At 39.2% G+C, this 12395-nt stretch overlaps 1 protein-coding gene across 2 annotated transcripts in view; it reads right to left on the reverse strand.

Annotated features, from left to right (window-relative positions):
- Positions 1 to 10816: 10816 nt before the first annotated feature.
- Positions 10817 to 12395, reverse strand: part of LOC122080214 (hypersensitive-induced response protein 1-like) — a 3432-nt gene continuing 1853 nt past the window's right edge. For both annotated transcript variants that reach the window (XM_042647131.1, XM_042647130.1), the window contains exons 3-6: positions 12070 to 12190; positions 11891 to 11982; positions 11596 to 11692; positions 10817 to 11443 (exon numbers count right to left, since the gene is read on the reverse strand). In XM_042647131.1, coding sequence (XP_042503065.1) covers positions 11082 to 11443; positions 11596 to 11692; positions 11891 to 11982; positions 12070 to 12190 — 672 coding nt within the window. In that variant the 3' untranslated portion in view covers positions 10817 to 11081. The remainder of the gene's footprint in view (positions 11444 to 11595; positions 11693 to 11890; positions 11983 to 12069; positions 12191 to 12395) is intronic.

Genomic DNA, 12395 nt, shown 5'->3' on the forward strand with positions numbered 1-12395 from the left:
TCTCTCTCTAAAATAGCATTTAACCATTTATTGTTGAAAAAAAAACCCGTATGAGATTGTTGATAATAGGAAATAAATAAAAATACGATGACCGTGCATTTTTTTAGTCTATAAAAATGTTTAACCACATGTGCATTTGCACGTGTTTTTTCTTACTAGTATATATATATATATATATATTGGGCATCAATGTTGTGCCAGTTTCTAAGGGACTTCTTCTCACTCAAGAGCAATATATTGTTGACTTGCTCTCTCGCACCAATATGACAGAGTGCAAAGCGGTATCTACTCTCATTTCAACAACGGCAAGACTTACCAAGTCATCTGGAACCTTAATGGAGGACCCAACCTTATACCGTAGCACTGTGGGGGCACTGCAATATGCTACGCTTACAAGATCAGACATCCAGTTTGCTATAAACAAGGTCTGTCAGTTCATGCATAAACCAACCTCTGATCATTGGGTTTTTGTGAATAGATTCTACGGTACTTAAAAGGGACTATATACCATGGTCTTATACTTGATCCATGCACCTCTATGACATTATTAGCATTTTCTGATGCAGATTGGGCAAGCTGTCCTGATGATAAGAAATCAACTGGTGGCTTTGCTATATATCTTGGGTCCATCTTAATCTCATGGAGCTCACGGAAGCAAGCCACAGTTGCATGTTCAAGCACTGAGTTAGAATATCGTGCTATTGCAAATGCTGTAGTCGAACTCACATGGATACAGTCACTTTTGAAAGAACTCAATTTGTATTTGCCATGTGCTCCAATAATGTGGTGTGACAATGTAAGTGCCACCTACCTCACTGCCAATCCAGTATTTGATACCTGCACAAAACACATCGAGATTGACTTCCATTTTGTATAAGAGAAAGTGGCCAAAAGTGACCTCAATGTGTGCTTCATCTCTACTAAAGATTAGATTGCAGTCATATTCACATAAGCGCTATTTACATCATGATTTCGATATCTTCTAAACAATCTCAAGGTGACATCATCCTCGTTGAGCTTGCAGGGGCATGTAAGAGACCAAAGAGTGGTGATCAAGGAAGACCTAATATTGTCAGCCTAGGAGAAGATTGCTAATTATCCTAATGCAAGTCAAAGGGCGGTAATCAAGGAAAACCCAATATTGCCAGCACAGGATAAGATTGATAAGTATCCTAACGTAAGTCTGACATATGCTATCAGTGAATTGGAGAAAGATCCTAGTCATTGTAATTATCCAATTACCTTGTATGAGAGATCTCATCCCTTGATTGCTCTCTCATCAACCATAAATAAGTGGTGCAACTTTGGAGATAATTCATAGTGAAAATTACAAGATTATTGGAGGATGTAGGTTGGACTAAATTCTCCAACTGAACCTCGGTAAAGTGCTAATGCTTATCTCTCCTTTCTTCTCTCTTCTTACTTCAACTATCATATTTTAACATGAATCAAAAAAGTATGAACATATCCAATTAATATCCAATTAAAAAGGGAAAACCTATATAATGCATTCTGTCAACTGAATCATATAATCCAAGAAGGAATGGGATCTCAGCTTTGATTTTTCAAATGGAGAACCTAGTTTGGGTTGAAACTTGACTTTGAGCAAGAGATTTTTGGGGTCTATGTATGAACATATATTTTTTTTTTATCTCAATCTAACTTATCAAAGTTTGATATTTTGATTTTTTTCAATGATGAAGGGTATGAAAAATTTCATCACACTAAAATATGTAGGTTCTACAATAAACAAAAATATGGTATAATCCACATAGTGCATACTGTAGACATCGAATTTTGTCACCCCCCGGCAATGATGACAATATGAAGGATTACATGTTGGATATTTTAGACTTGGAGAATTTTCAAACTTAGAGTAGGAAATGACCATTTTTTCCCATAAACTTTTAAGAGAAAATGTTTTCAAAAATTAGAATTTGATGTTGTGGATTATTGATGTTTATCCACCTCGGCCTACAACAGGCCGTGCTGCACCTCGGCCTACAACAGGCCGTGTTGCACCTCGGCCTACAACAGGCCGTGCTGCACCTCGGCCTACAACACGCCGTGCTCCACCTCGGCCTATATCAGGTCGTGCTCCACCTCGGCCTCCATCAGGCCGTGCTGCACCTCGGCCTACATCAGGCCGTGCTCCACCTCGGCCTACAACAGGCCGTGCTCCACCTCGGCCTCCATCAGGCCGTGCTACACCTTGGCCTACAACAGGCTGTGCTCCACCTCGGCCTATATCAGGACGTGCTCCACCTCAGCCTACATCAGGCCGTGCTCCACCTCGGTCTCCATCAGGCCGTGCTGCACCTCGGCCTACAACAGGCTGTGCTCCACCTCGGCCTCCATCAGGCGGTGCTGCACCTCGGCCTCCATCAAGCCGCGCTGCACCTCGGCCTACATCAGGCCTTGCTCCACCTCGGCCTACATCAAGCCTTGCTCCACCTCGGCCTCCATCAGGCCGTGCTGTACCTCGGCCTACAACAGGTCGTGCTGCACCTCGGCCTACAACACGCCGTGCTCCACCTCGGCCTATATCAGGTCGTGCTTCACCTCGGCCTCCATCAGGCCGTGCTCCACCTCGGCCTCCATCAGGCCGTGCTCCACCTCGACTTATAACAGGCCGTGCTGCACCTCGGCCTACATCAGGTCGTGCTCCACCTCGGCCTCCATCAGGCTGCGCTGCACCTCGGCCTACATCAGGCCGTGCTGCACCTCGGCCTACATCAGGCCGTGCTCCACCTCGGCCTACATCAGGCCGTGCTCCACCTCGGCCTACACCATGCCGTGCTCCACCTCGGCCTCCAACAGGCCGTGCTCCACTTTGTCCAAAAGCATCTCTAGTTTTAGTCCCACATCGGAAATTTGAGAAAATTGCCCCAAGTCCCATGGTTATAAAAAAACAGCCCTTCCCCTCTTCCAAAAGGAGGGAGAAAAATTGAGAATTTGGGAGAGAGGATGGCCCCATTAAGGTTTTTGGCTAACTTCTTCCCTCTAAAATCAAACATTCTCCAAGTTTAAAAGTTTAATACATTAATCGTTCATTGAGCCGGGAGATCTTATCCGGTTCGGTTCGATTTGGGGCCTCAAAGCACAAGGGTTATCTCCCCTTGTTCCTTGATTAAAGCCGGCTTAAGGTATTTTTCCTCTCCTAATTGCAGTTTAGAGCTAGCTTATATAATGTAATAAATTAATTCCTAATTGATTTATTTAGATTAATTATCCTTAATTAGTATCAATTTGGTTCAATACGGTTTATTAGATGTAAATTGATTTATTTCGGTCCAATTAAGGGGTATTTAGGTTTAATTATTTGTTAAGCATGTTTACCTTTGATTTGGTTTAGTTTTAAAATTGCTTTTTGTTCTTTTAATCTGGGACCTTAGATCAGAATCTTATATGTAACCTAATTCTTCTTCTTCTTCCTCCACTTTTTCTCTTCTTCTTCCCTGCTGCTGCAATCGAACCGCAACCGCACCTTTCTCTTCTTCTTCCCTGCTGCTGCAACTGAACTGCAGCCGCACCTCTCTTCTTCTTCCCTGCTGCTGCAACCGAACTGTAGCCGCACCTTTCTCTTCTTCTTCCCTGCTGCTGCAACCGAACTGCAGCCGCACCTCTCTTCTTCTTCCCTGCTGCTGCAACCGAACTGCAGCCGCACCTTTCTCTTCTTCTTCTTCTTCTTCTTCTCTTCTTCTCTTTTCCTTCCCTGCTGCTGCAACCCCTAACCAGCAGCGACCGAGCCGCACTAACTCCTCCTCCTTCTTCTTCTTCTTCTTCTTCTCTTCTTCCCTTTTCCTTCCCTGCCGCTGCGACCCCTTATCAGCAGCGACCGAGCCGCACTAACTCCTCCTCCTCCTTCTTCTTCTTCTTCTTCTTCTTCTTCTTCTGCTTCTTCTTCTTCTCTTCTTCTCTTTTCCTTCTCTGCTGCTGCAACCCCTACCCAGCAGCAACTGAGCCGCACTAACTCCTCCTCCTTCTTCTTCTTCTTCTTCTTCTTCTCTTCTTCCCTTTTCCTTCCCCGCTGCTATAACTGGCAGCAGCCGAACCCCCCTCTTTCTTCTTTTCTTCTTCTTCTTCTCTTCTCTTCTTTTTCTCCTGCAGCAGCAACCGAATCCCCCTCTATCTTCTTTTCTTTTTCTTCTTCTCCTTCTTATTTTATTTTCTTGTTTTTTTTGTTATTTCTTTAATTTGCTATTAGATAGTCCATATTTGTAATGCCCCCAACCTATTATTTCATTTCTATGTGGAATCTTTCCCTCCTTTTTTTATATTTTATTTTTCTTTTATCCATTTTGGTTTGATTTCAGGCCTATAATGTATCTAGTCCTATAACTTAGGTTTGGGATTCCCCTAATTTTGAAATTTCAAATCAAATGATTTCATTTTATTTCCCTCTAAATAATGTATGGGACGTAGTTTAGGGCATGTTTAGTTTAGGACGGGCGTGGCTGGCCCCTCAAACCGGCTCATAGCACTAGGTGCGTGTTGGGGATTTGGGTTTTCCTACTATCTATCTTTTGTATTCCAACATTCACTTGCATTAGTGTAGTACTAATTTAGATTAATTAAAGTAACTTAGTTAATGTAATTAGTCATTTCAACTATTGTTTATTTAATTGTGGTTCATTAATTTAGCTTTTTAAATTAAGCTTATTTAATTAGCTTAACCATTTCATCATTTGCATCATAACCTAGCTAGCATAATTTAGACACTTGGTTTAGGGTTTTCACATGTCATGCTTAGATACCTAGATTAGGGTTTTCTGTGACCTAGATTTAGGACTAGTTAGTAGGGTACAAACAAACTTTGGTCAAACAAAAAGAGACCGGCCTTCGGGTCGGGCATACTGGGTGCCTAACACCTTCCCAGTTTGTCACTTGACACTTCTCCAAAATCTTAGTGCAAACCAGCCTTATCCATCAGATTCATTAGTCTCTCTCCCTTGATTGGGGGAGACATTTATGGGTCCTAGACCCTTTCTAGGTGGCGACTCCTTTTTACCCACAATGTGTATCCCCCATTGGCTTTTGATGACGAGGGGATACTATCTCATCTCATTAGGGTGAACCCTAGCATGTGTACACGCGCTACGTGCCATGTCGCGATCCCGCGGCACGGGGGGAGGAGGTCCATGGTACCTACACATACATGGTTAAAGTCGGAAAAAGAAAACCTCATTAAAGAGGGTAACAAAACGCTAGTATGTTTATATATATATATATATATGGAAGAAAGAACGCTACCCACTAATATAGGTACATGCCTAGACACATGGGTGTGGAAAGACCATGTTGCCCTCGCACTAAAGGTGCTCATGCCAGCCCTCCCATTGGCGGCGCAAGCTGGTGTGTATTTGCAGCAGCAGGTAGCATTCCCTTGGCCAATATATATATATATATATGGGAAACGAAGCCTAAAACATAGCGTAGCTGCACCTAGACATAGTGGGGGAAAATTTACTATCCCACCCTTGTTGATGGTTCTATTAGAGCTTCCATTGGCCCCTGCGCTGGTGTAGGGGCCACGCAAAAAAAAAGCTACCTCTTCACGTTTCCCTGCAACCTCTCAGGGGCCCCGTGAAATGATGTCCCTAACCCCCTAGGTGGATACCCATGTGTTTTCCCCCCATGGCTCAGGTGATGGCGTGGTGGCCACGTGACCAATGTCTTTCATCCCACACACACACACACACACACATATATATATATATATATATATGGGAGAAAGAACATTGCCAGGCTATAGTGTATGCCTATGAAGGGAGAGATAAACATAGGGAGTCAGCAATGTACGCTATACTGTCAGATAGAAAACTCAATCCCTATGTGTATGTGTGTGTTTGTGGGCAACATTTCCTCACATAAGATATTTTATTATTTTCTCACCCCTTAAAGAGATGAATACAAAATATCCATGTGACAGGCGTGCCTACACCTCATGTTCCGAGAACCCTTTTCATATATATGGGAGTGTCTTAAAGACACCTTTATATTGTCTCTTGTCTTGTTGTCAAAAGTACATTAAGATAGAAGTATAAAAGTATTTTAAAAAATAAGCTGAAAGTGACATTTCATTATGTCATTATCAAATGTATCATTGTTATGCAAGTGCAAATATAAAATGGCACTATTGCCCTCATCGGAAACAATTGTGTATCATATCAAAAGGGTAAAAAAATAAGGTTACAAACTATTTTACGCCTTGAGGGTTGTCAGTAAAAAATCCCCACATATGTATATAACAAGATTGCCCAATTAGTGTTCACCATGCCCGGACACAACCCTTGTTCTCAGGGATTGTGAAAAGATGCCCCTACCCTTACCTCCTAAAAACATGGGTTGTGTGTTTAGAACTTAATAATCTTCTTTTGATTGCCTCTTGTTTTATTGCCAAAAGTTCATTTAAGTTAGAGGTGAAAAAGAGTTTTCAAAAACAATTTGAAAGTGACTTAGTATTATGTCAAAATCAAAAGCTATCAGGTGTAGCACAATTAGTTAGTGTACATGTGAAATGCCAAGATTTACCCTCATTGATATTAAAAAAAAAAGTGTTAGATTAAAAAGGCAAAAAAGTGAAGTTATAAATTATTTGACACCTTAAGGGATATATTTGGGTTGCTATCATGTAACAATGGAAACTGATGTTTCCTAAGATCCCAAGATTATTCTGAGCCATATTCTGATTTTGAACCATTGATACTTTAAAAGCCATATCTCTTCCAATATCTAATCGAATTGGAACTCAAAATGAAGAGCTACATCCTCAAATACAAATTGGGACTATTGTCATCTCCTAACCAATCCTAAATTTGAGTGAGAGAAACCTATCCACAGAAACACAATTTCTTCGTTCATTGTTGCAGCTTTTCAATGTTCTAACTCGAGCGGTTCACATATTTTGGGATTCATTCTTAGATGGCTTTCTTCCTTTGTCATTTTATCTTGATACAATTTTTATTTTAGTCAAATTAGTCAAGTATTTGTCAACTTAAATTAACATCGCATGTATATTGCTACTCTCCTAATTGGAATATGCCAAGATTATAGTTTGGTTTCAATTTTTTTCTTCTTCTATTTTTAATATATTCAAACACTTTCATTGAATCTAATTTTTTATATTAATTTCTAATTTTTTTTTCTTAGATAGAATATTTTGTAACTTTTTTATATATATATTGTTACAGAGCGATATAGGATGCTAGCTGGATACAAAGGTATTAGGAATGCTAGCTGGATATTAGCCGTAGGATTTTGTTCATCCTAAATATAACCGTTGGATTAAGAGAAGAGGTCTAAACCTTCAATCCATCGCTACCACACCTTATCTCTCCCCTAATTCTATCTCCACCCTCGGCCTGATGATTCAAGCCATGCTGGAATGTTGCCAGAACGTTGCTTCAGCCATGCCGGAATGCTGCCGGACACTCCGGAATGCTACTTTAGCCACATCGGAAAGCAATGTTCATAGGGTTTCAAGGTTCGGAATGCTGCCGAACCCTCCCGGAACGCTGCTTCAGCCACGCAAAAAGCAGTGTTCATAGGGTTTCAGGGTTTCAGATGTCTTTACTTGTGATCTAATTCTTCTTCTAATTTATCTCTGTCTCTGTTCAAGTCTCGTTCATATTGAAGGGTTTGATTCTTTGATTCAGCTCCCTCGGTTTCGTGAGACTAGAAACCGATTTAGTAGCAGAGGAGTTGTTTATGTGTTCGATTTTGGAGCGAAAGGGGATGGTATTCATAACGATACCAAGGTAGGCCAAAGAACTCAAAGCTCTGTAAATCTTCTTAAATCATTGTCTCTCAGCTCAATCCTTTATGGTCGTTTAGTTTCGATTCTTTGTGTGTGTAATTCAATACCATGTCTTAGAATTCTGTTAAAAAGAAAAACCCTATTTCCTGTCATTGAAAATTACAGGATAATGATTAAAGAAGGAAACCAAATGCTTCTTAAACTATTCACTTGGAAAACCCAATCTGCATGGGAGTTGCATTCTAAGATATGAGTTTGGGAGGACGCAATCACATGGAGTGTGTTGGATGCAATTGGGGTTGCCAACGAATTCAGGACTCAGTTTCTTGAAATCCAAGGGTAAAATTCCATTTTATTATCACATTCGCTTAACTAACGCCTTTAAACTAATTGTCAGCCTCATCTTTCCGGGTAGCACGAGAGACAAAGACAGAGAGGAAGAAGAGAAGGGGAAGGAAAGGAGTTGCAAGAGAGCAACATAAATAGATTAGACACACACTATATTTAATCAATTGCATAGATTTGATCTATCTAATCTGACGGCCAATAGATGCTAGCATTCCTAATACCTTTGTATTCCGCTAGCATTCCTTTATTTTTCCCATATTGTTATTTTATGTAGATTTTTTTTTTTTTATCACATATCGATAGGGTTGACATTGTTTGATGAAGGGAGGGAACATCGGATTGAGGGGAGAAGGAAAGGGAAGCATGTAAATAGATTGAATGGCAACACCCAAGAGGGGGTGAATTGGGTGACTACTTTTCTTCCTATTTAAGGATGATGGTGGTCGGGCGACAAAACGTTTTGCAAAGTGTAATGGATGGATAAACAGACAATGCAAAACAAATAAAGAGATGGAGGGAGAGAGGACAAGGAGAGACAATGAAAACAATTATTTAAAATAGTTCAGATCCAACTGATCCGACATCCACTACCCTGGTCATAGACCAAGGATTTCCACATTGTCAATAGGCCAATGATTTTTTCACTGTCAAGGAGGTCTATGATTTCCACCTTGTCAATAGGCTAATGATTTTTCACTATCAAGAATGTATCCGAATTGCAAGAATCAAACCTTACTTTGGGGGACTCATTCTTTGTTAGTTTTCTTCATTTGAGAGTCTATTTCAGTACAAATTTTTTTTTTTTATATTCAAATTGATTTAAATATTTGTCAACTTATCACATTGACTTCACATGCACATTGCTACTCTCTCAAATGGCAATGGCCATATGCCAAGGTTTTTCTAGTTTAGTTTCAAGTTATTTGATTTTTTTGTTCAATTTTTAATATATTCAAGAATTTTCAGTCAGTATATATATTTATCCATTTTTTTTTATTATCTTAGATAGAATATTTTGTAATTTATTGTTTTTTATAAATTTTTTTATGTATATTTTTTTTTATCGCATATCAATAGGGTTAATATTTTGTCATTTGTCTATATCATTGTAATGATTATTTTTTTGGCATAATCTTATTTTACATAATTTAATGCATAACATTATTTTAATAAATCAGGGTGATTTTACACATAAAAAACTAGTATATATATATATATATATATTACGACCAAACATTCTGAATCAAGTACAAGAATATAGTGGATCCAATGCCTAGTGCAGTGGCATGCTGCTTTTGCTTGAAAAGCAAGCGCCAGGAGGTCAATGGATTGACTCATGTCAGACTAGTGTCACATAGTTGTGTGAGTGAGTATTTCGTGTCCCCCTCCATATAATTCCCCCTACCTTTCTGGTGTGTGTGAGTAAAGTCCCCTCGGCAGCTCCTTAGGAAAATAATAATAATATATAGTCATAAAGATATTAACCATTGATGCACCAAAATCCATTATGCATAACCATAACAATAAGGACATCTCAAGTCAGGGGAATATCGCTAGCTACTAACAAGAATCACATTCTTTATTTACTGATAGCAACATATGCACCATTCCTGTATGATCCAGTTCAATGTCCGTACATTCATACACTCAATCAAACTTGAGCCTTATGATCAGCAACATAGAGAGCGCATGATGTGACAACTATATGAATGTAATGCCCAACTACGTCCCTAGCTATGAACAAGTTTAGGGTGTAAACCCCACTTGGACCATATAGTAACCCAAGATGTGGTGAATTAGGTCTTTTAAAAATAATTAGTTAAATCTTAAAACAAAAAACATAATGTAAGTATAGAAGTAAATTAAAGTTTGACCAAACCAAGGAAGTCTGAAAAGGGAAAGGAGAAGACTACCAAAAGAGAGAGTGACAAAACAATTTAGAGGTTTTGGAGAACTGTCCCTATGTCCACCCCAAGAAGGTACTTACACCATTTGCTTTTCACCAACTCACTATTAAAACCATTAAAAATTGTAGTTTTCCAAATGGCTCACTGCAAACTTTTTCACCAGTACAATGTCTTTTGTATCATTCACGCAAGGCAGCAACATTTTGTAAGAGAAAATTAAGACAACCTCTAAAATTGGAAGAATCACAAGTGGAAGCACAATGAATCTCTCAAATCCTTTAAAGCCCAAATTAAAGAGAATACTCAGATTAAACAGAGTGAATGGTGTGTAGTGTGCTGTGATTTGAAGGACCAAAGGTCCTCTACATATAGCCCTTGAGAGTTGTAAGGAGATAACCACGACTTGAAATAAGACAACTCATCGTAGACATCCGCACGTTGGGATCCAATGGTAAAAAATGAACATCAACAGTAATAAATAAGTCAGGAAAAATTAAGTTGACCGCGGATGTCTGCTGTCATTGGACATGTATCTGTGAGTTTATGCAGAGGTCTCTTGGATAGGGATACAATAACCATCTTCTTAGCTCAAACATCTTTGCCTTAGAGATAGGCATTTGTGCTGACCAACAGAACATGAATTCTACTAACTTGCTTTTCTTCACTATAAGAAGTAAAGACCTCTGGCTATTGTATATTAATACTTCATCAAGATATTAATTGAGGGGAATAGTTTCATCATCATACTGTTCAAAATAGCCCTAAGTTTTCTTTCTTAGACATCAAATGTCAAAATATAGTGTGATCATAAAATTATATGAAGGCTTTATTCAATTTCTTGGAGAAAGAACAAAAACAGAAAGCTGTTCAAAGTCACAACCGACTTTACTTACATCAATACTTAATCAAATGCTTGCATAAGAAGGAACAAAAACTACTAAGGATTGCTAGTGTTGCCACATTTGAACTTACAACAATCTCCACAAAAGAAGACACAACATGGTGGACATGACATATTCACTTATATTTTATAAGAAGACCAAGTAAACATTGTGAAGAGATCCTAATTACTCGGTGATCTGTGATGCTTGAAGCAGTCCTTCACGAATTTGGGTTGCAACATCACGAACAGCACCAGGTCCATGAGGTATAAAAACAGCAGATGACTTAGAGGAAGCACCAATCTCCTTCATGGTGTCAAAATATTGAGTGACAAGGACCATGTCCATAACATCTTTTGCAGTTGTTCCTGGAACATTCACTGAGAACCCTAATACACTGTCTCTCAGACCATCCACGATCGCCTGACGCTGACGAGCAATACCCATCCCTGACAAATATTTTGCTTCTGCCTCACCCTCTGCTCGTTTAATTTGAACAATCTTCTCAGCCTCTGCCTTATCAGTTGCTGCTGCTCTCAGCCTTGAAGCTGAAGAAATTTTAATGATTCAGAAAACAGAGTCATGTCCAACTATCTAACATTCCCAACTTGAAGATGTCATTAAAACATCTGTGCTACATAATATTAGATCAACTAAGATTTTATACCTGATCAAATTAGCTATGAAAAAGGGACCTTACCAGCATTGATTTCATTCATTGCTCGCTTCACGTGCTCATCAGGCTCTATATCAACAATTAAAGTCTGAACTATCTCAAAACCATAGGCAGACATGGCCTGGGAGATCATAGAGAAATATGTTCAGCTTCCAGGGTATTATTGTAGAACTATTTATTAAAGGGTATAAGCTAATACGTAAACTCAAAACAAAAGATCGAACTCATTTCTAGAATACAGCATTGACTTATGGGAGTTACTTCCCAAAAGCACATATTGCCATTCACATACTCATATTTTCACTAACTATCAGCTTACCTTTTCAAGCTCCTCTTCTACGGCTTTAGCAATTCCGTTCTTCTGCACGAAAACATCATCTAGATCGAGCTTAGGAACGCTTGCTCTAATCACTAAAAATTTGGAAAGGAATACATTAGTCCATGGTGATCAACTTCAGACTGTTGTAAGTAATAATTTTTCTAGTTTATATTTCATACCATCAAAAACATAGGCCTGGATTTGGGATTTTGTATTGCTTAGTTTATAGAAAGCATCACTCGCATTATTAGCCAAGGCTCGGTATTGGATAGATGCAACAACATTGACAAATACATTATCCTGCAAAATGAATGACAAGAGCAAATATCAACTCAATAATTAATGAAAAAAAAAATCAACTCAGTGCAGTCATTGACGGGAGAACTTAAATCCACCGTATCAATCATTCATTCACAACATTAAGACTTGACTAAATTCAATAAGAAAGAACCAACCAAGAATATTATAATTGGGGAGGGTGTCAATGGAGGGGAGGGGAGGGGGG

The sequence above is a fragment of the Macadamia integrifolia genome, chromosome 5 (genome assembly GCF_013358625.1).
Source record: "Macadamia integrifolia cultivar HAES 741 chromosome 5, SCU_Mint_v3, whole genome shotgun sequence".
NCBI lineage: Eukaryota > Viridiplantae > Streptophyta > Magnoliopsida > Proteales > Proteaceae > Macadamia > Macadamia integrifolia.